General features: G+C 40.5%; 1 protein-coding gene across 1 annotated transcript in view; it reads left to right on the forward strand.

Moving 5' to 3' along the window:
• Positions 1-806: 806 nt before the first annotated feature.
• LOC149309156 (tensin-4-like) overlaps positions 807-22,472 on the forward strand; it is a 29,058-nt gene continuing 7,392 nt past the window's right edge. Inside the window, exons 1-10 of the mRNA XM_089531189.1 lie at positions 807-1,328; positions 5,959-6,391; positions 9,762-10,177; positions 11,333-11,419; positions 12,279-12,386; positions 15,056-15,148; positions 17,332-17,409; positions 18,085-18,156; positions 21,133-21,301; positions 21,910-21,978. Of these exons, the coding sequence (XP_089387315.1) occupies positions 842-1,328; positions 5,959-6,391; positions 9,762-10,177; positions 11,333-11,419; positions 12,279-12,386; positions 15,056-15,148; positions 17,332-17,409; positions 18,085-18,156; positions 21,133-21,301; positions 21,910-21,978 (2,012 nt within the window). The 5' untranslated portion in view covers positions 807-841. The remainder of the gene's footprint in view (positions 1,329-5,958; positions 6,392-9,761; positions 10,178-11,332; positions 11,420-12,278; positions 12,387-15,055; positions 15,149-17,331; positions 17,410-18,084; positions 18,157-21,132; positions 21,302-21,909; positions 21,979-22,472) is intronic.

The raw sequence follows: 22,472 nt of genomic DNA on the forward strand, positions 1-22,472 counted from the left end.
GCATGATTAAGAAACAAAAGATAAGTTTAGGAGAAATGCAAACAATAAGCTATATTGTAGGGACTGCATCTGAGACAGGATGATTAATTTGGATGCTAAAGAGAGAGCTGTGGGAAGGAGATGGAAGCAAAGTGACCCTAGCAATATTAGTCTACATTAAAGATATACCCAAGGCAAGGTATATAGTTCTCCAAAGCTGACCAAGTTATTTTGGCACCTGAATCAGAATATCCTACAAGCACCGCACCCACAGTTTTATGACAAAGCAGCATTTTTCTTATTTATTATTGTGGGGGTAAGATGCTTGTGGGATTTTCTGCCTAAGGGTCAAAATAATATATCCTGTCTTGTGCACTATGAAACCTGACCTGGAAGAGTGGTACCATTTGCTACTGTGCCCCAGGAAGCAAAATGTGCTAGACCAGCCTTTGTTAAATGCATTCTCTTCTCATTCCCCAAGGGCCACTGTTTACTGTCAAGTCATGGTGGGGCAGTGAATCCACTCTGGGTTGTAGTCCAAACTTTAAAGGAATTATCCAAGGTGCTGAACTGTTCTGTAGATGAGGCTTAGTACCTTGGATGGCTCTTTTAATAATTCAAGCTGGAACCCAAACCAGATTTACTGCTTCACTGACGTGGAGGTTTCGAGCTGCTAATGCCAATCCTCCTCCCTTCCCCATTTTCTGTTGCTATGGGACTAACGCATGCTTGGTCAGAATGATCATAACCACTTTTCTTATCTTTGTAGGGTACCATTTGCTTGAATCTGCTTCTTGAATGAGGAAAGCCCTGGGAAAAGGCAGAAGACATAGATAACTCCTGAATACTTCAATGCTGAAGGATGTCAAAAGTCATCCCCAGTCAGGTGATACAGGTCGGACAAACAATCTGTGTTTCAACCCCAGAAGAACATGCTTGTTTGCATCACCCTAATGGGTGCCTGTCCTGTCGCACTTTGCCAGCACAGTGTTTATATTACTCAGTGGAAGGCTGGGAAAGACAGAGCTCATTGACTCAAACCAAAGCATATGCACTATCCAAGATGGATTGCTATGACTCTTGTAGATCTACTCCAGAGGCTATGCCTATGTCACCTCCAAATCTGGCAGATGAGTGTGTGCAAGAACAGCCTATAGAACCAAGCAAGGATACCTGTCCAGTCTCTCCAACTTTGGATGTCTCCATTGAAAAGTTGAACCGCCTAATCTTGGAAATTGATCCTACTTTTCAGCCTCTCCAGTTGAAGCCAACCCAGACCCAGAGTCCTGTACAAGCTCCTCCACGAAACAGTTCAGTGGTCGGCCCAAAACCTGAAGCAGATTCTCCAGGTAAGGTATTCAATGTACAAAGTCACAAGGGCCAATCTACAGAGCCAGTTAGATGTCTCCTGGTATTTTATCACTGAACAGTTCCTAAATATAGTAGAACAATCGTAAGACTGGTTTTCTGCTCCAAAATAGCTCTACTAGAACATGTAGTGGTGAATTTTCTACTTGATATATTCCAAAATAAAGTGTGTGTGTGTGTGTGAGAGAGAGAGAGAGAGAGAGAGAGAGTCATCTGCACACAAATTTCTCTGTATCCAAAAGCCCCTAAAGAGTATATGACCTTCATATAAAAATATATTGTGTTTGTCAGTGCCTGAAAATAGAGACCACACATGAAAATCAACAGGGGACATAGGTGTAAATCTAACTAAGCACATACTATTGGATTCAGCATGTTGTGTATGTTCTCTTATTTATTTATTTTTTAAAAAATACAAGTTGCTAGGCCTTAATGCTGGCAAAAACCTCTCTCTTGTATCAATTAAAAACAAAGGCTAGTGCTGAGGAGAAGAAGTACATCTCCCACAATCCCTTACCAATTGCCATACTGGATGAGGTTGGTGGGAGTTGTGATCCATTATATCTGGAGAGCTAAAGATTTCCCGTACTTGACTAAATGGGAGCCTCAGAAGCCAGAGAGGGGCAAATAGGATTTATAGTAGGTATGAGGCAGTACCTCTTTGCCCAGCTCTGCTAAACAAGAGGCATGCTATCCTCACTAAAACCCTGCAAAGTAGATCAGGCTGAGAAAGACCATGTGAATTTCCTAGCTCAGGTGAAAATTCGAACCTGGCTCTCCCAAGTCCCAGACCAACCATGACACCACACTGTTTCTATGTATGGAGGAACATTACTAGATATTTATGTATACAGAAGCACTTCTTCAAGTGCGTCTCTGCCTGTAGTATGAAGTGGCAGAGTCAGACACAGATTTACCACTTCATCCTAAACCTAGGATGATGCACCCCAAAATCATCTTGTTCCAGTTTGTGGAGATTTCTATTGGCTAATCTCCATGGGTCACCGGTTAGCTCCAGATGACTGTTCCACCTAAAACACCTGACTGACTTGTCTGAATGGTAATGGATTTGATGTAGCAGCGGATTAGATGCAACCATGTACATCAATGTGTGTGCATCCACGCGCGCTCACACACCTTCCGTCATTGATTTGGCTTGGCTGGGCCTGGAGGCAGGGGAGCTTGTTCAGACAAGTCTACTTACTCATTCTAAAACTCCAGTGATGCCTCAGAGGGTGTTCCATGCGGTGAGTGCCAAAGGCAATAAAGGATTATTTGTCATCCCTCCCCAACCCTGTACTCCCGCCACAGATACGTCTTTGAACTATGGCCGCCAGGCACGTCAGGAAATTGAAATAAAAATAAATTACAGCTCTGCAGGGTCAGCCTAAAACTTTTTGCTGCCTGAGGCAAAGATCCTCCCTCCAGTTTGATGTACAGAAACCAGCTGGACCAGCAGCAATGAGATAGGGCCCTTTAACACAGCAGAAGGCTGCAGGTTAGTTAAGGAGATGTAAGAAAGGACGGCTGGCTCACATAGTTCTGTTCTTCAAGGGAGAGAAAGAAAAGTCCAAGTGGTTTGGAGGACCAGTGAGGTGTGCTACTGCTATTCCTCTTTATTTTCTCCCTGAAGCAATTGCCTCCCTCTGCTCAATCCTAGGCAATTGCCAATCTCCCTGTCTCTATCTCCCCCCTGCCGCCACTTTTCTCATATTAATGTAAACATTTGCAGATACAGATATTCTGTTAAAGGGATATCACGCAATAACGTTAAACCCCATGATTGCATTCAGATTGCCATCAGATTATACTTCCAATTTCCCTTGTCTGATAAACTCCTATGCCATGCCAAAGTGGAAAGGCAAGGCAAATTCACATTGCATAGAACAAGACAGCATGACTCACAAGAGTATGTTAGGCGTTGTACTTTGACACTGCTTTCTAATTACAAAAGGCACACAGAGATAGTTATTTGCAAAGTAGGCAGGGGAAGACTGCATGTTTTATAGAGTCTTGGTTTGTCCTGCAAAATCCATGCAAACAGGTACCAGGAAAGAATTGCACACATATGCATGTGTGTCAACATAATTATATACATCACAGACAAAAGTGTATGTCCATGTGCGTGTGTGCATAAATGGTGCTCCTTGTATGCATTTTAGGCCTAGAAATCAATTCCTAAATACACAGGACAATATTTGAAGCAAATGAGTTGACAAAAGAAAAGCCTTTAAAATCTATGTGTCTCCTCTCTACAATATAGGAAACGGCCTCCTACTGAATGAGATCACTCTGGAGCTTTATAGCTCAGTAACTTCTGCTCTGGCACTGGGAAATGTGTGATTTTCCAAGTACTGTTGGACTTCAAATTCCATCAGCCCTAGCCAGCACAGCTAACTGTAAAGGCTGATGAGATCTGCAGTCCAGTAACGCCATAGGAGCTGTACATTCCTCCATCTGGATCTATACAGACAGAACATGGCTCTCCTGGGATTCAAATAGATGAAAGTCTTTCCCAGCCTTATCTGGGAGCTTCCACATTTTGAATTGGGAAGTGTCAGTATGCAAAATATGTGCTGTACCACTGAGCTATGACTCTTTCCTTAAGCATGCATGCAGAGTAAAAGAAAGAAAGAAAATGGATTGAATTTTCATTTTAGGCCATTTATGCTTGGTAGGAGGAAGTGTCTTAATAATAGACTTGTCAAGAGAAAGGTTGTTAGGAGTCAAACATTTGTAAAGAAATTCTTTTCCTGTCATGCTGGCTACGGGATTCTGGAAACTGCAGCCATCTCAAAACAAGTTTTCTAAACTCCTATTGAAATTCTGCACAAACTGCCTTGATACCATGCCATAGAGGGCCCCTTATATTGCAACCCGAATGCCCCCACCATATTTGTATTTCTATATAGCATGAAATCCATTTCAGAAAAAGTCAGTGTAAGATCATTGCCTTGTTGCAGTCAAAACAGTTCTGAGGTGTGGCCTTGTGCAAGCTCACTTTGCTTGCCTCCAGATGTTTTTCATCTGGAGTCAGGTAGAGGCAAGAAGAAGAAAGCATTGAAGCATGCATCCCCACCCTCTAATACAGGCGTCAACAAGCAATGCACTCAGTAATACAATGAGCACCAAAATGACTACATAACACAAGCCATGCTTTGGCAGGGTTGTTTGCCTTCCAAATAAAGGACCAGGAAGGTGGTTCTTTTTAGGAGGAAAAGAGAAATACCTGGAATCAAAGCAATGGCCCTTAACGTAGAAGGCCTCCTCTGCACACACACTGAATCGCACACATTCCTATTTAGATATCTGTGTGCAGCCTGGCTGGTGATTGTATTAGTATGTCTTATAATGTAGTCACTTCACCTCACCAATGGATATGATGGCTATGGCTGATGGGAGTTGCAGTCCAACAAAATCTGCAGGACCACAAATGGCACATTCCTGGTGTATCTCTCCAAGAGCAAAGAACCTATGGTCTCCAACATGTTGTTGGATGACAAAAACCCAAAGCTCTAATGTCAATTATAGTTCAGCAACATTTGAGGATCACAAGTTCTTTGTCTCTAGACTAGCCCATTTGTCTATTTACCCTCCCTGGCTGAAATATTTACCAGCTCAGGCAGGTAAGATCCTTTAAGTGCATAAAATAAATGAAGGCAGAGCTCGAAAAGACATAGATCTTGATCTTGTTTTTTTAATATATTTGCTTCACTTCACTTCACTTTGCTGCACTTTCTTCACTTCTATTCAAGAAGCAATCTATATTTGGCAATATATATTCCTGGAGTGTCATCTTGCCACTGCTCAGTTATGGGTGGCTTCAGCATGTTTATATTCAGGCTTCTTTAAAATAATTGTCTAAGCTCTTTTCTGCCATGATAATTCATGGAGTGACTCCCTAAGGAAGATATTTTTCTTCTCACATCATCCTCTTTTTGCAGTATGGACCTGGCTATCCTTCTGAGGATATGTATATGTGTTGGCTCATTGTAAGGATGGTTAAGCTGTTTAAAATATTCAAAGTGATATATGCACTGATTCCCATCAGCAATGCTGCTAGGGAAGGTTATAAAACAAAACTCCAAAATAAAATGACTATATCAACAAACTCTCCCATAGATCTGAATTTTTTAAAACATTAAAAATTCAAAATATTTAATTATCTATACATTGCTTATCACATTAAATGAATAAAGCATTTTTTAAAAGGACCAAAATCTAACTTCTGTTGAGCTCTGACTGATCTTGTGTGTGGTTGTCTATGGTTGTGTATGGTTACAGTATGTCTGTGTCAGTGTGTTATTTTACTGTCTTTCTATCCCACTCCTCAGTCAATGGTCTTGGGAAAGCTTATACACCATCATTTTTTTAAAATGATAGTCCACAGTCACAGGCTTACACATTGTAAAAGTGTGTACACACTATACAAAAGGAAAAGGAGGATGTGGAGGGAAAAGAAAAACAGCAAATGCTCTATGTGCGGACTAGCAGAATGGCCCTTTTCCCTATCTTTCTCCATTTCAACCTGCTGGTAGTGTTGAAGGTTGTGGAAAGACTCTTCAAGGAAATGTTCTTCTGAATTTTGTCTTGTGTTTGTTCTTTTACCAGAAATAAAGTACATTGAAATGTCTCCAACCAGAGCAAAGGGTCAGGAATCTTGGCAGAACTCCACCAGTCCTACCAGCACTCCACATTCTGTGTCTCCTCTGAACATCAGGAGTTTGTTTCCTTGTGGAAGGGCCCAGGGGGAAAACACTGATGCCAACGGCCACATCACCTTCCTGGGTGGCCATGATTCTGGAGGTGGCCCCCAGCAACTCCCACCAGCAGGGAGGCAGTCACCAGCTTGCATCCAAATGTCTGAGAGCATCTCCATTCCACAGGGGAACCCAAACAACTCTGTTGCCTATGGATCCAGTTCCTCCCCAGCCATTGAGATTTTGTTGAAGTTGTCCCAGCATGGGAGGATGATGCAGCGGTGCAGTGAGACTTCTGTGCTTTCAGCAAGCCCTGGATCAGACACCAGTTACATTTTTGGAAGGTATCTTTGATGTTGATATACTAACAGCAATTCATCCTTCTAGTGCCAATGGTCTTATAGAAACAAATGACAGCATCCACATACAACAGAGGTATCAATAGGCTCAGTACTCAAAAATTCACAGAATTACAAATATGTATATATATTTAGGGAAGAAAACTCCTCCAAGGACCGAGGAAAGAAAAAGGCTATGGCTGTCTGGCTGACATTCTGCACCATATTATGTATTCCATAACATTTTCTTGTGGATCTTATTTGTATCCTTGAAAATTCTAACTTCTGATGATGGAAGGGTCTATATACCATAAGAGTGATATCAGTTGGCAGTTAGTGAAAGAAGCTTCTTGGTTTCCTATCTTTAAGTCAAAGCATAGAAAAGTGGCTAAACCCCTTACTTTCTCTTCCTTCTCCTTCACCTCCTCCTAATTCCAGTATCAGAGATGTTGCCTATCTGCCTGGATGGAGAAGTTCCTTCCACATGCTAGATAAGTGGTAGAGACAGTGCAATACTACAGCTACAAGCAGCCCCCAATGTGGGCTTTGTGGCCCTCAGCCCTTTTCTGGTCATAAAAGTAATGAGTTGAAGTCTAGAGCAGTGGTATTTCACCATATCAATAGGTTTCAGGGATCCTTTGCACTATTTAACATTTTTAAACTACCAGTTTTTTCAAAAGGAAAAGTGGTCTTCCATATACTTCTCATCAGGGTACCATTAGTGGTCCAGAGAGTTCCAGGGCATCAATTCACACACACACACACACACACACACGCCAACCCACTACATTTACTCACACCTGCATTAGATCTCCAGGACAGTTTTAACCTGTCCACCTCTATGAGTTCCACTGTCATTCAACCAGCACCAGCCCTCCTATTAGGCAGAATCAGGCAGTCACCTCAAGCAGCAAATTTTAGGCGTGCCATCATAAAAGGGCAGCAAATAGCTAATTATTTAATTTACTGTGATTTTTTTTTTTAGTGCCAGAAGGCACTAAAATGGTGAGATATTTGGCTTCAAGTGCCAAAATACTACGGATCCTTGCCTCTCTGCTTCAGTGAGCAAGTATGTCTTGGGCCAGTCCCATAGCCAACCTCTTCTAGTCTATTTCCTTCCATACAGAATGAGGCCTAATAAAGTTCAATGGTTAATAAAAAAACTGATAGTTATCTGCACTAGACAAATTCACAGCAAACACAAAATCTATTGCTAGGAACTGATTACTTTCTTCAATTTGGAGACAAGCTGTCAGTATTTATCTGGTGTTTTAAAAAGGCAATAAGGTAGTAAATATTTATTTTTAATTGGGTATTATTATGGCTTAATCTTGTTACACAGATGTGTCACTAACTGCAGGTTACAGTACAAGTACAGCCTATGACAAAATACTGCAATGTAGACTGCTCCCTGACCAAGATTCTAAACACTTCATTCCATTTCCCCTCTTCATTGCTTCTCCATTCCCCACTCCCCCCAAAAAGTCAGTCAGATTTCCATGGACACTAAGGACAGTGTCACACCAGCCTGCTGTTCTGCCACAATCATGTTAGTTTAAGAATGGAAGCATACCAGTTTGATGTCGTTGCTTATCACACTTTTCCGTTTGAAAGCACTTTGGTAATCCGTGGTCATGTGATCTGTTTTCTGTACTGTAAAATGCCAACTGTGGGTGGAAATGAGCAATCACGGCTGCCGGCTGCCTCCTGAAACCGGCTACTATATAAATGTACAAATAGCAGCCAGCTTCAGGAAGGTGTTCATAGCCACTCTCACTGCAAGAGGTGGGAGAAAGGTGTAGAGGAGCAGAATCACATCTCCTCACATCATGCGACTGCTTAAGAAGTGGAATTGCAGTGAAAGGGATCTATTGCACCAAAGTGATAATGGATTGGCAGAGACTGAGAGCCTATTGATGGGTTTTGCCTGTCGATGAAAAGGTACACAGCAGGAACAAATGGAATGCAAGACAGCAACAGGACAGACACAGTGTCATGTGATAAGTACCAGCCAAAGACACTTTTATCTTGTTAAAATTTCACCTTTATAGCCTCATGTGATAAAGTCCAATTCAGTTCTCCACATTAGCTTGCTTTAAAGATTTTCTTCTCCATCTTAAGATTTATTTTCCCTGAGGTTTTTTTTAAATAGCTTTTAAAACCTTAGTGTTCCTTAGCCTCCTGACTGTGAGTAGGTTTTACACAAACCATGACAAGTGAAGGAGAAAGTGGCTGTAGTGTATTGTGGAGTGGAACAATGCAGTTGTCTCCCAAGAGCACTTTACCAAGGACTCCTCAGATCAATAAGTAATCCTGCACAGTAATTGGAAGGAAGAAGGGAAAACAGCATAGGATGAAGAGGTGTCACGTGGTTGGGAGTATTCCTTGTTTGAGGAGAGAAGACAAGGAACACATTTTATTGATGGTTGCTTTAACCCCCACTTAGACACTCCCAAATAATTTTCCCCCTTTACCTATGACTAACTCATCATCACTTTTGCATAACAAAAATTAGGGAAATTCCAAATACTTAATCTTGATGATGCTGATTCCGCACGTTGCCCTTACAAAGCAGAGCCACAAAGCCACCGGATGCAGACAGCTCCAGTGGAACTAAAGAAGAAATATCTAAATGCAAACTAGGAGCATTAGCAACTGGAGATCTGTGGGGCCAGATTTGGCCCCAGAGGGAAGCCACTTGCCTTTACTCCTCCCACTCTCAAACCAAAGGGAAGATAAGAAAAGAGAGGTTTATAATACATGACAGCACTAGCGGGTTGCTTTGGGACTGGCAGTGGCTTTCTTTCAAAAGTAAAACTAGATGCTGATCTAGATGGCACAAGAATGGACTTTTTCACTTTAAATTATTTGTACAGCATCTAACATGATATATGAATGTTATGTAAATAAAGCCAGCCAAAGATATTGTGCTGTCACAGGTAACGATGAGGTATGGAAATCCATGCACATACATGTGCTCACGTGAACTAGAAATCAACTGGACAGGCAGGTAAATCTTACTTCAATACTGACAACAGGACAGGGTCTACAACCATCATACTAGAGGATGGCAGATCAGTTTAAGTAGATGCAGGATAGGCTTTATGTTCTACCTGGCTCCCTCGTCCAAGAGAGAAGAACAGTTGGTGAATTCATAAGAAAAATCCAGAATGTTGTCATAGCTACTATCCTCCAGCATCTGCTGTCTGACGTAGTTTCTTCACTCTGCCTCATGATAAGGCTGGTCCTATGTATAAATGTTTAGTAATGTATGATTATGTATTGCTGTATGAATGCTTAGTAGTAGTAATAGACACAAAAATAGTCATTGTATGAATTTCCCTTAATCCTTCTGTATCTTCTTTCTCTTTTGCAGCAGCACACAATCACTGTCCAGCAATGATGCTGACATTCCTCAGACCAGGTCAACACAAAGTCCTTCCTCTGCTGGCTCCCTCAATGGATCTTTTGTTGGCTCCAGTGGCTCAGGTTCCTACTTCCTTGGTGCCTCTTGCTCCCATAAAGAGAATTCTTCCTTACCTCATCCATACCAGAAGGGACAGACTCATGGTTGTTCTCCTTCACCAACTGCAAACTCCCCTCCCACCATCCCCATTGTGCTCATCAATGGTCGTCCAGAAGATAGTGAGATATCTCACAAATCTTGCAGGATTCATCCAGGTTCTTTCAAACTGAAGATGACCCAGCCTGGTTCTGGCATGTTTTCAAGCATTAATCATTCCAACAAATCATCTTCTGAGAGCTCACACTCCTCCTCTTCATCTTTGGACAGTGAGTCATTCCTAGGCCCCATGATTAGAAAATCCATCTTTGTTTCACTTTAATTGGATTCACATGTTGTTGCAAATGAAATTCTCATCAGCAGTTTTCATTTGCTCATGGAGTGGATAGGATAAAGAATATATTGTTAAGCTGCTTCTGAAAGAAAACTCTCTTGCCTGCATTGGGGAGGGGAGAATGGTCTGGGCTAAAAATGTCAGTGTACCTGTTTGCACAATAGAGATTGGGATGTTTTATATGTTGCTCAAGAGTAGCACCAGTGTAGTCCAGATGATTTGAGGAATTCTATTCGCTAATGCTCACTCCGTTCCTCCCCTTTTGGATTGTTGAAATGATTTTGAGAAATAGACAGAAATGGAGGTAACTGCCCATTTCACTTCCACCTGTTTTTAATTGTTAATTTTTTCCTAAATGTCAAATTCTTTCTTATGAAGAAATTTGTGCACTTTTGGTAATTCTTTCAAAAATGAATTGAAATTCTCTCCCATCTTCACCAGCCAAATTCAGTTGACAGACATAGCTGTATTAGTCTGGAATATAAATATGCAAAGGGGTCTCGCAGCACCTTTGAGATTAACTATGCAAAAGATGTTGTAGCATGAACTTTTTAGAATTGGTCTACTTCCTCAAATGCATGGCCATATATTTAATTGGTACAGTTGTTGGCAGCATGGAGAGGGCCATATAGATGTTAAAGATGGAAGGCAGAACTCAGGGGGAAAAGGGGAGGCAGTTATTCTAATTCAACATTACCATAGCTGAAGGTATAGGAATTCAAACCAAGATTTAGGTAGCTTCAAAAAAAAATGGTAGAGATGGAATCTCACATTGTTCATGTGCTTCCTTATGCCATGCATCACCCTGCTGGCTCTATTGTGGGGACTGAGGCAACAACAAAGTGGATGAATGAAGAATGTATTGTAGTTAGTGGTATTAACGTTTTTGAAAAGGCCACTTCTAAAAACTAACTACTGTAAATACTTTGGGGGCGGGGGCTGTGAAACTAAAACTGGAACTGTTTTGAAAAGTCACTTTCAAAACTTTGTGAAAGGTAAACAAGTTGTCTTAGAAAAACCCTCTCAAATCCTGCTAGTCATATTTCTTTCTAACATCTTCCGCTATATTACATCCTATTCCTTTTTGCAGGCTACTCCAAAGAAGCACAAACAACCATGAAGTTTGTAATGGACACCTCTAAATATTGGTTTAAACCAAGCATCACAAGAGAGCAAGGTAAAATAACACACAAGAGCCAATGAGGAGGTAGGATGAGAGCAAAAGATATAATGTAAGAATCTAATAAGATGTCCAACATGTTTAGCCAAAGCGTTTAGAACACTATGGTTTGTTCTTAAATGAATTACCTACTGCAAACTTCCACTCTGGTCCATATACTTAGTACATGGAGAGGTTATGATCATGTTTTCAATTCATCAAATGGTAGCTTATTCAAACCGCAGTTTGTTAACAAGTCTAGATGTCAAGCCACAATCAGTGTGCAGCATGATGAGGCTAATGAAGGCCCACAGATCTTCTGTGGGGACACACTGGGCAGTTTTTGATCACCAGGTTCACTTTTAACAAAATTCATTTAATGGCGACACGACTTTCGCGTAAACAGGAAGCCGCGTATGGTGCGCCCGCATATGGAGCAGGTGCACTGTACATGTAATATTGTTAGGTACATCTGTTTTCCTGACAGGCTCACCTGGCATTGCTCTCAGAATATGGAATAAACCCCTGGTTCATCTGCCATTAATTAGCCAGGTGGCCTCTCTTTTTCGGCCTCAATCAATTCTGCAGCAACAGGGAGCAGAGAAATGCAAGAAACATACAAGGAGCTGTGTTTTGCTTTTTGCTTACAGGCTTACTGTAATTATGACATCTGGGTAATACATAATACAAGTGCTTTGAATACTTGTTGAAAATATTCTTCTGCTTTTATGTCTTTTTGTACGCCAAGATAATATAGCAAGCAGTCTATAAACTGATAAAATAAACAAATATTATTGTTAGTTATTTAATCATCCTTTGTAAGATGCCACACATCTTTGTTATTGTGACCTTTTGCTTCTTGTGCCTTCTTACACAGCTGTCCAACTGCTAATAGATGAATCCCCAGGCTCTTTCATCATGCGAGACAGTACATCTTACCGTGGCTCATTTGGATTGGCCATGAAAGTCTGTGGTAGTAAACCAGGTACGGAGAATTCCCTTTTTGTGGACTGGAAACCAACCTTGTCAAAGCATTTATTTTGCAAGACATTGGAGGATTTGAATATCCACATTGGAAGTCACACTATAAAAAGAATTTGCCTGAAGGTTCCTAATCTCAGTATGGATGAAACACAAAATAGATGGGATGAATAGGGAAGATGATTAGAATGCACTGGATTTTTCCCAACCATCCAATAGTTGGTGGACACTTTTCTAAAATGTTCGAATTGAAGGGATGCACATTATTAGTCTTTGAACTGAAAATACATATTTTCAGGGAGCGAAAGAGTTAACTCAAAAGAGCCTACTCCCTAACATGTTTTTGTAGAGATGTAAATCTTCATATTTCTTGACCTTCCTCGCCCCTCAGGACGTAAAGAAGACTTCCACTCACTTCTGAGGAGACATTTGCGCCTTGCAATGTTTTCATGGGAAGTAATTCTATGCATTGTTGCATATGGTTTTTCTAAGTAAAGAAACCCGTGTTTTAGTAAAAAAAAATAGCAATTTCTGTGCAAATTGCATTGCTTCACAAGCAGGAAGAGCATACTCTGCACAGAGAGAGTGTACCACGCAGAAAAACTTTGTATATTTCTGTGCAGAATAATATCCTAGAAGACTTCACAAAGTGTGAAAAATGTTGCTGCTACTTTCGTCTTACTGGGGTTTGCCAAGTATTGGGAAAGCCATTAACCTGCTAGGAAACAACAGAAACTGATGTTCCTTCTGTCCCTGATTCTTAATAAGTCAGAGTTCTGAGCATCTTATTCACATGCAGATCAGTGACTCCTACAGAGCAACACCAGGTAGTATCCCTTCACAGTGAATTATTCAACAACCATTGGTGCGGAGAGGGTGCAAACAAATAAACAAACAAACAAGCTTCATTTATATACCACCTAAGCAGTGTCTAAGTGGTTTACAACTGTAAGCTAATTTGCCCCCAACAATCTGGGTACTCATTTTAGTGACCTCAGAAGGATGCAAGCCTGAGTCGAGCTTGAGCCCTTTTGCTGGTCTTGAACTCGCAACCTTATTATTTTGAGTGAGTGGCTGCAGTACAGGCATTTAACCACTGTGCCACCAGGGTCCAAACTTCTTTCACATGTGCTCTAAGCAAAAGCATCCTTTAATCATTTCATGTACTGTATTTTCCATTGCCCACTGGCACTTCTCTCATGGCCTACAGTCTGGAAACTATCAAAAAGATATATAATTTTTGAAGTACAGTGTGTTCTTTCAAAAATGATCAATCATTCTTGAATTAAAAAAAACAAAACCTGAAAGCAGAGAAGTCTTCAGGTCTTTTAAATACGAAGAATGGATGTGGGAGGCAGGCACTGATAATATGTAAAAAGGAAAAACAAACAAACCAGAGAAACAATAGAAAGTCAGCAAATGAAGATAATAGCTAAGTGTCTGTGAAGATCTAAGACAGCTGTGGGAATCATGCAGCTCTCCAAATATTGAACTGCAACAACCAACCTTCATTGCCATTGACAATAATAACTAGGACTGCTGGGAGCTGCAGTTCAAAAACATCTGAAGGACTTCATGTTTTTCACATCTGCTCCAGAAGTGTTGAAGAATACAGTCAAATAAATCCTTGTTTCTCCACATAAAGATCGTACTCAGGGAAGAATTTGTAAATTCTCCAGTGGTCTTTTATGGCACGGAAGAGTTACAGAACAGAAGCAAACCAAGTGAAGAATAAAGTGCTGAGCTGAGACCAATACATGCAACCATTTCAAGTCTATGCCAATTGCACAGAGCTCTTGTAAAAGTTAATTTTGGGGAATTATAACTCCCAGAAGTCTCCATCTGGTATTGCTAGTAGATAGAACCATAGTGAGTGTTTTTGTTTTGAAAACCTAAAAAAAGGGAGGAACAGAATGTGAGTTATCTGTTCATTTAAATAGCATTTGAGATCACCTTTCATGCTAAACCAGGAATTAGGCTAATTTTTAAAATTTCTATTGTGTTTTGTAGGAGTTTTGAAGGGTCAGGGGAAACAAACCACTATAGGTTGGACACATTTTGGGGGCAAAACAAATTGAATGAAAATTAGCCCAAAGGCCTTGGGAGGCTTCAGAGGTCACACTTGTGGATCCAAAGGGCCAGATGCCTTTGCTTATTCCTGTTATAAATTATAGGCAAAGCTATATCCAGAAACTGCACCTTAATGTGTATGTGTGTGCGCACATGCATACACATACACAGATATGCATGCACACACACACACACACTTGTATGTGTTTATGTACCTTCAAGTCACCTGTCACCATATAGTGACCCCATGAATTGCAAAGGAATACTCAGAGGTGGTTGTGCCAGTTCCTCCCCCTGAAATATAGCCTATATCATCTGATATTCACTAGTAGTCTCCCACCCAAATATTAACCAGGGCTTTACCTGTTTAGCTTCCAAGATCAGACAGGATCTGGTGCCTTTAGGGTATTTTGGAGGACTAACATTAGGTAAATCTGAAAAAATTAAACAATGAAAGGATGCAAGCCAGATTTTTTTAAAAAGCCAATTCTGCCAAGGTTTGATTTTTGCACATAGTCAGATGAAAGGTTTTTTGTTGTTGTTGTGTGTTTCCAAAAGTCCCATTTCAAATCCATTTCACACCTAGTCATTTTTCTTTTAAAGGTGAAAACAGCTGTGATTACATCAGGCATTTTCTCATTGAGTCCTCTGCCCGGGGAGTGCATCTTAAGGGGGCTGATGAAGAACCATATTTTGGTAAGACTATCTGCCTATTTTCTTTCAAATATAGATAATTCTAAATCTATGATGCTTTTATATTCACAACTATTGGCTGAGGAGGCTTGGTTTTCACAATCTGTATAATGGGTGTCATGCTGATGTTATAATTATGTTTTACCCTAAAGAAGAGTCTTGCTGGATTCAGGTGCTTCTACCTTTGTATCATATTGCTATGAGAACCCTGACAGATGTCTCTCAGAGAATACGTGCCCTTTATGACAAAATCAGTGGTGTCCTTATGGCAAAATCAAGGTTTGCTTTTTGGAATTTATATAATTTTTGAATCTTTTCAAGCTGTGGATGGTTGAATCTGTGGATGATTGATTCCGCCAACATGGAGGGCTGGCTGTACTTAAGACTGACTTGCTTTTCTAGAAGCATCGCAACATGCTTTCTAAATGTCCACCTTTTCCTCCACAAACCTCTCTTATAAGGCACCAATGCCCAACCCCTTCTTCCCTCTCAGTTTTAGCCTCTGGCCCTCCATGAAAATAGTCTCACTACACCCCTGCAGGTACATATTTCTAAATAGTTAAAATTAATTAAAATAATTAAAATTAATTCATCATTAAGCAGCATTAAATTCAACCCACTTCCCCATTGTTACCCGATAAAATTCCTCACTCTTTCTTGGAAAAGTATTATTAAATTTATATGTATAGTTATATAGGAAACTTTACATCCACTTGATTTTACTTTAATATGACAACATTTATAGCACTGATCATTAATATTGAACAAGAAGGAACAGCATTGACTATAATGCTGACAATGGACTGTCTCATTGATATTTATAGTCAGCCCTCCACATCCACGGATTTTTTAGTCACGGATTCAAGCAGCCATGGCTTGAAAATATTTAAAACGTATGTGCATTCTAAAAATTAAACCTTGGTTTGGCCAGTTTATATAAGGGGTGCTATTGTATTCTGCCACTGTATTTAATGGGACTTTAGCATCCACGGATTTTGGTACCTACAAGGGGGCCTGAAACCAAACCCCTGTGTATAACAAGGTCCTATTTCCTTTTCCCATTAATTGTAGAGAATGTAGTGTAAAAGAAAAATGGCACAGCATGTTGGGGAGCAGAAAAGAAAATGCTTGAGACCCACATGCAGCCCATGAGGTACACTTTGCCAGTGGCGTCACTAGAGCTGGTGTTACCCCAGTGTGGTAACTCATGCTGTCATCTCTAGGCTGCCTGGCACACGCCACAATTGCACACACCTTCTGCCAGTTACTCCCCTTCCAACTCAGCCAGCAGCCCCACCAGATCTGGAAGGGAATGCCAGGTGGCCTCAGTATCCCATTCCCACCTCTGGCCGCAATCAGAGGTGCCCTGGCTGTTGGAGAAGGGTAGCCAGGGGTGTTTTGGGATGGACAGGAGCAAGGTGTCACCCAGTGTGATCTGATCTCCCCACACACCTCTAATGACACCCCTACATTTTGCTCACCCCTGGCCTAAGCTAAACAACTGAAGCTAACAAAATAATGGAGAAAGACAGCTGGGATTTAGAGCAATGAAGGGATCAGGCAGCAGTAAAGTAGTGGGGGCAGTACAAATACTGCCTCTCCTGATCATAGCCATATCATAAATAACAGTAAGCCACACATACCTCAGACCTGTCAGAATTCCCCACCCAAAGAATACTCTAACAAAAAACTCAGTCAGAAGTTTATCACACATGAGGAATTTCTCTTAATTTTGAATGAAAAGAAAGTGGGGCCAGAACGCATTCCCGTGAATTCGCTAGTTTAGCGAAATTATGTGAATGCTCATTGCATTTGAACTGGCTCCCCATTGCCCCAAAATAGCATGCCATTGCCCGAATTTGCATGTGGCAGTCTATCACACAATAACGTGAAACCCCATGATTGCATTCGGACTGACTTCACATTGCCCGAATTTGTGTGTGGCAGTCTATCATGCAATAACATTAAACCCTATGATTGCGTTCAGATTGCCATTGGATTATACTTCCAATTTCCCTTGTCTGATAAACTCCTTACTTTCGCAAGAACCCTATAAACGAGAGAGACTTGGCACCACTGTACTAATAAATAAACAAATAAATGGATGCATTTATCAGTAGTAGACGGCATGAAAATTAATTGTTGTTAATTAATTACCAACCACTTTCTCGGTCTCTTTTCTGCAGGAAGTCTTTCAGCATTTGTATATCAACACACAATTATGCCTCTGGCATTACCTTGTAAACTGGTCATCCCAAGTCAAGGTAAATTTGAAATTTTGAGCAAGTAATTGTTGTTGCATGCCTTCAACTTATGGTGACCCTAAGGCGAATCTATATTGGGGTTTTGCCTTTGCCTCCCTCTGAGGCTGAGAGAGTATGACTTGCCCAATATCACCTAGTGGGTTTCCATGGCCAAGCAGGGACTGGAAACCTGGTCTCTAGAATCATAGTGCAGTACTTAAACTACTACATTGCATTGTTTACTTTGTCCAAATGAAGTACAGGTTGAGCATCCATTATCTGGAAATCTGAATCCAAAATGCTCCAAAATCCAAAACATTTTTCATGGGTGGTGAAGATAGTGACATCCGTGCTTTTTGTTGATGTTGATTCAAAATACACAAATGTTGTTTCATGCATTTTAAACATGTATAAAATGGAGGGAGAGAGCCAGTAGAATCAGAAGGAATTATTTTCTGAGACTTTGGGTACCAGTACCATTACCATGAATATGGGAGTCATACTGTACAGTTCCCAGAATCCCCCACCCAATATAGCTAGTGATCATTCTGGCTGTGGGATTCAGGGAGTTGTAATCCAAAAACTGACATTGACAATTTCTGAATTATCAAATATTGTTTCTCTATTGTAGTTGGCAAGTTCTTTTCCACAATCACCTGTGTCTTCATAGTTGATTCCCATTCCCTCTTATTTCAGATTTCACTGGAGGGGAAGAAAAGCTTGCCACAGACTCAGAAGCCTCTCTTCCAATTTCACAGAAAGCTGCTGGTGAGTGTTACAGGAGAAATTCACATTTATTCAAGGACTACTAAATGTACTGAAAAATTAATGTTCTAAATGCACATCTGTAGTTCAGTCTTCTGGTATGCTCTTATTGTGAAATAAGTTCATTTTGCCATCATTCAAACCATAGTATGCCATACCCAAATAAAATGGCATCTTTCTCTCTACTCACCAATAGCAATCTTTGCTTTTGTGAATGCAGTCTGGAGTGTGCTTAAGCACAGTTTGGGAAATTTATTTATTTTTGACTACAACTCCCAGGCAGCATAGCAGGTGGCCCATGCTTAAGATCTCATGTGTGGTGCAAACTCTTGTGAGATGATCTCCTGACTAACATGAATTCTCATGAGAATGCTGAAAAATCAGTGGCAGCCCATTCTATACTAAGCACATTGTGGATAAAACTTAGAGCATGGCTGTTAGTTTCTGTAAGTTGCAGTTCAAAAGAATCACTTTTCTAAACTCTTTTAAAATCACTTTCATCTCATTTGACCAACCATTCCATTTATAGTTGCCAGGTCAGGGCTATCCTAGGCCCAGACATTTTAGGGACAAAACTTAAAATCTAGAGACAGTTCTTTGTGATGTGACGGAGGGCAGTTTCTGGTAATGTTACAAGAGTGATGTTACAAGGGTTAGCCTCTGATTATGCTATTAAACTTGATGCCTTAAGCATCAACCACAGTTGCACAGAGCACACTGTTCATATTAAAAAAAAAACTTAAACCTAACAAATGAGGAAGACATATATACAGTCACCCCTCCTTTTTCATGGGGCATCCATTCTGGAACCCCTCACAAAAATGGACTTTCGCTTACATTCATTTCCCTCTCCGTTCGCACATAAGTGCAAGTCCGAAGAACACGAGATCGGAGGGAGGACTGTATATACACATATATTTTTCAAGACAGTGGTTTCACCCTGAAATTTCTCCCTGTCATTCCGAGGACCAGAAAATAAAAGCATGTCATTTCCCAAATCTGGAAAGTCTAATTTGAGTCCAATTGTCCCCAGGTGTTCCCCTGCCTTTTCAAACGACTTTGTTATATTTTTTCTATATTGCAATGCAATTCAAGACCCATCCTGTCCAAAGTGGAGGAGCCAAAAGTGCTTTGATGCATCTGGCTGGAGGAATTATGAGAGTCCTGCAGCATGCTCTTTCATTATCTTTTTGAAGTTGTTTTTATTTTGTTTGTTTGATTTTAGTTGTCTATTACTTCAGTTCAAAAATCCATTTCCACTATTGGTTTGTTTGCTCTTTAAGGTTAAAAACACTATCTAACTTCACACTATACCAATACTGGGGGAAGGGGAAGAGATTCATTTTCATTGAAGCCAGCCCAAGGTATTTTGCTGCCAAGGTAGAGGAGCAAATGCCATCTTCCATCCAAGCCAAGATGTTTAGTTCCCAAAAACAGCCAGATTATTTTGCCACTTGAGGCAGAAAACTGAACAAGCATCTCTCCTCCTTTTGGGCAGTTAAAATGCAATAACAACAAATTACAGGTATACTTTAGTTAGCAAAGTAGAAGGGTTCATGGGGATTATTTCTTTAACAGGAAATCTGATACCAGAACCAGAAATAGCATGGAAAAAGTAAGGATAGGTTCCTGCACCACAAAAAAGAACAGCAGTTCCACATGTTGCAGTAAATGTTTTATTCAAAATAATATTCTCATATGAAATGAAACAAGCAGGTTAGGAAAGCATTCCAAAGTTTTTGGTTTTTTTTAAATGAACCTTATAGAGGCTGCTTGAAAGCACCTTCCAAAATGCATAAAAGGTTTTTTGGGTTGGTTTTTTTCTCCTTTCACCATTCTCCACCTTTCTGATGATTTTTATCGTGGTCGCCAAACATATAGATATGTAAATGTTTTTTTATATATATATAATCTTTATTGAATATTTTGAACATTAAGAAAGATACACATTTACAATTATATACATAAAAGTTTTTGTAAACAGAAATATAATCGCACATAATTTTCCATTACCACACTAAAATCCAAACTTCCTCTGAGGAGGCAGGACAAGTGAGTGTGAAGCTAAAGAACCTATTACACTTCTGTCAAGATATGTAAATGTTTTTTATACACTGGTGGTACTCTGCACCTTTTCCACACATACTCAGTAAGGGATTCTGGATACAGCTGCTGTTTATTTTACCTGCTGTTGATAGGCATACATAGAGCAATAGTAAGATTGACTAGAGTAGAATATCTTTCCTTCCCAACTCAAGCTTTATTGCATTGGAGTTTATCACACAGGAGGGAAGTTCCCAAATCCTGTGAATAATCAGGGTTTAAATCCTGGGAATATCCCACAAGAGCAGGATTGTTTTCAGACATGTTGGGGGATTTTGACATTAACCTGAAATTAACCCATGCAGAAATTGCAAAATAGTGCCTCTTTTTAACTTTGGGATTTTCCTGAAGTTAAAAAGTGGAATGATTTTGCGGCTTTCTGCATGGGTTAATGTTGCATTAATGCCCAAGTTGCGTGATGTCATCTGAAAACAATCCTGCTCTTGTGGGATATTCCCAGGTTTAATCCCCATTAATCCATGGGATCTGGGCACTTCCCTCCCATGTGATAAACTTCACTGTTTATTGTATACATGCTACAAGTCCACACTGAAAGTCTGTTTCTCCAGTCCTCCTTCATCACTCTTCCCAGGACAAGAAAAAGGGAAGTGGACTGGCCAGGTGTAAAAGGACTTTGTAAAATATAAATTCTTTGTTACATGCTTTCTTACCCAAGGTATACCTGTAACTGGAGAACAATTTGCTGCTTATTCTTGACATCCTTTAATCTACTGACTGAGGCAGATTACCTCTTTATGCCTAATGGTCGAGCCAGCACTGAATGTCTTACACCACTGAAAGACATCAGACATTGGCAGTAACAATAGCTAAATGGTTGAATTTCTTTATTTCTTTATTTGCTTGCTTGCCTTGCAGTATGCAACCTCTTGTACCTGCACTCGGTGACCATGGAGACTCTCACTGGCAAAGCAGCAGTTCAGAAAGCTGTGTCCTCCACTTTCAAGCAGGAGATTCTGCCTACACCCACCATCGTCCACTTCAAAGTTACTGAGCAAGGAATAACCCTGACGGACATCCAGAGGAAGTAAGGAAGCTGAGTCTCCCTTATCCAAAATACTTGGGACCAGAAGTGTTTTGTATTGTAGAGTTTTTCCAATTTTTGGAATATTTACATATATATAAAATGAGATATCTCGGTGATGGGACTCAAGTCTAAACAAGTCACGTTTAGACTTGAGTCCCATCTCGAGCATCAACAGATTTTGGTATCCACGGTGGGAGGAATCCAGAACGCATCTCTCACGGATATCGAGGGCCAACTGTACAAGAATTATGATTTATGAGTAACATTAGTATCAAAAAAGTTAGTAAGGATTCTGTATGGTATAACATGGGAGGAGGTCAATGGGGGGTTGTGGCACCATGAGTTACTGCACCATGTGATACTAACCCTAGCGATGCCACTGTTATGGATTAGCTGCAAGTCAAACAGATTGTAGTGACAATTTTATACTTGATTGATTGACAATTTTATACTTGAACTTCCCAAGTTCCAGTCCATAGGCTAAGTGGTACACCCCCACTGCACAGAATCATTCTTTAAGGGACATTTATAGGAGTGATGCTAAAAGCAAAGATAATATGTATATGTGAGTACACTGACCATAGTTTAAAATGTTCTCTTTCCTGCAGGGTATTCTTCAGGCGGCACTATCCACTGGCTACCATCAGCTTTTGTAACATGGATCCTGAAAACAGAAAGTAAGTACTAAAGATGCTGTTCAGTACAGACCCAGCAACTAATATTAATGGGCAGCCATATGCAAGAATTTGAGTGTCTCACCACAGTTTATGTTCCACACAATCAGATCCCCAATGATATTCAATTTTAGGAATCACTCCATCTTCTTGGTCATGAAGTGCTGAACTGTATTGCCTGCTAAATTGTTATTTCCAAAAGAAGAAGTACCAAAGCCAGCTCTGCCATTAGGCAGAGTGAGGCAACAGTCTCAGATAGCAGAGGCAGGCAAACAGCAGTTGTTGTTTCCCAGCTATTCCTCCTGGGTCTCTTTGGGCACAAGAGTGCCTTGTCTTCCTCCCTTCTTCAAATTAGTCTGCTACCCTCAGGTACGGTGGAGGGCAATGTCACTTCATAATTGTTGATTCAACTGTCAGTCCAGTTCATTTATCTACACAGAATGGAGTGGGATGGTAGTTTCTTGTTGTTCTTTGCTTAAGGTCTCAGCCTGTCTTAG

Source organism: Sceloporus occidentalis, unplaced genomic scaffold, assembly GCF_023333645.1.
Source record: "Sceloporus occidentalis isolate IW3139 unplaced genomic scaffold, rSceOcc1.0.p SCAF_7, whole genome shotgun sequence".
In the NCBI taxonomy this organism is placed as follows: Eukaryota; Metazoa; Chordata; class Lepidosauria; order Squamata; family Phrynosomatidae; genus Sceloporus; species Sceloporus occidentalis.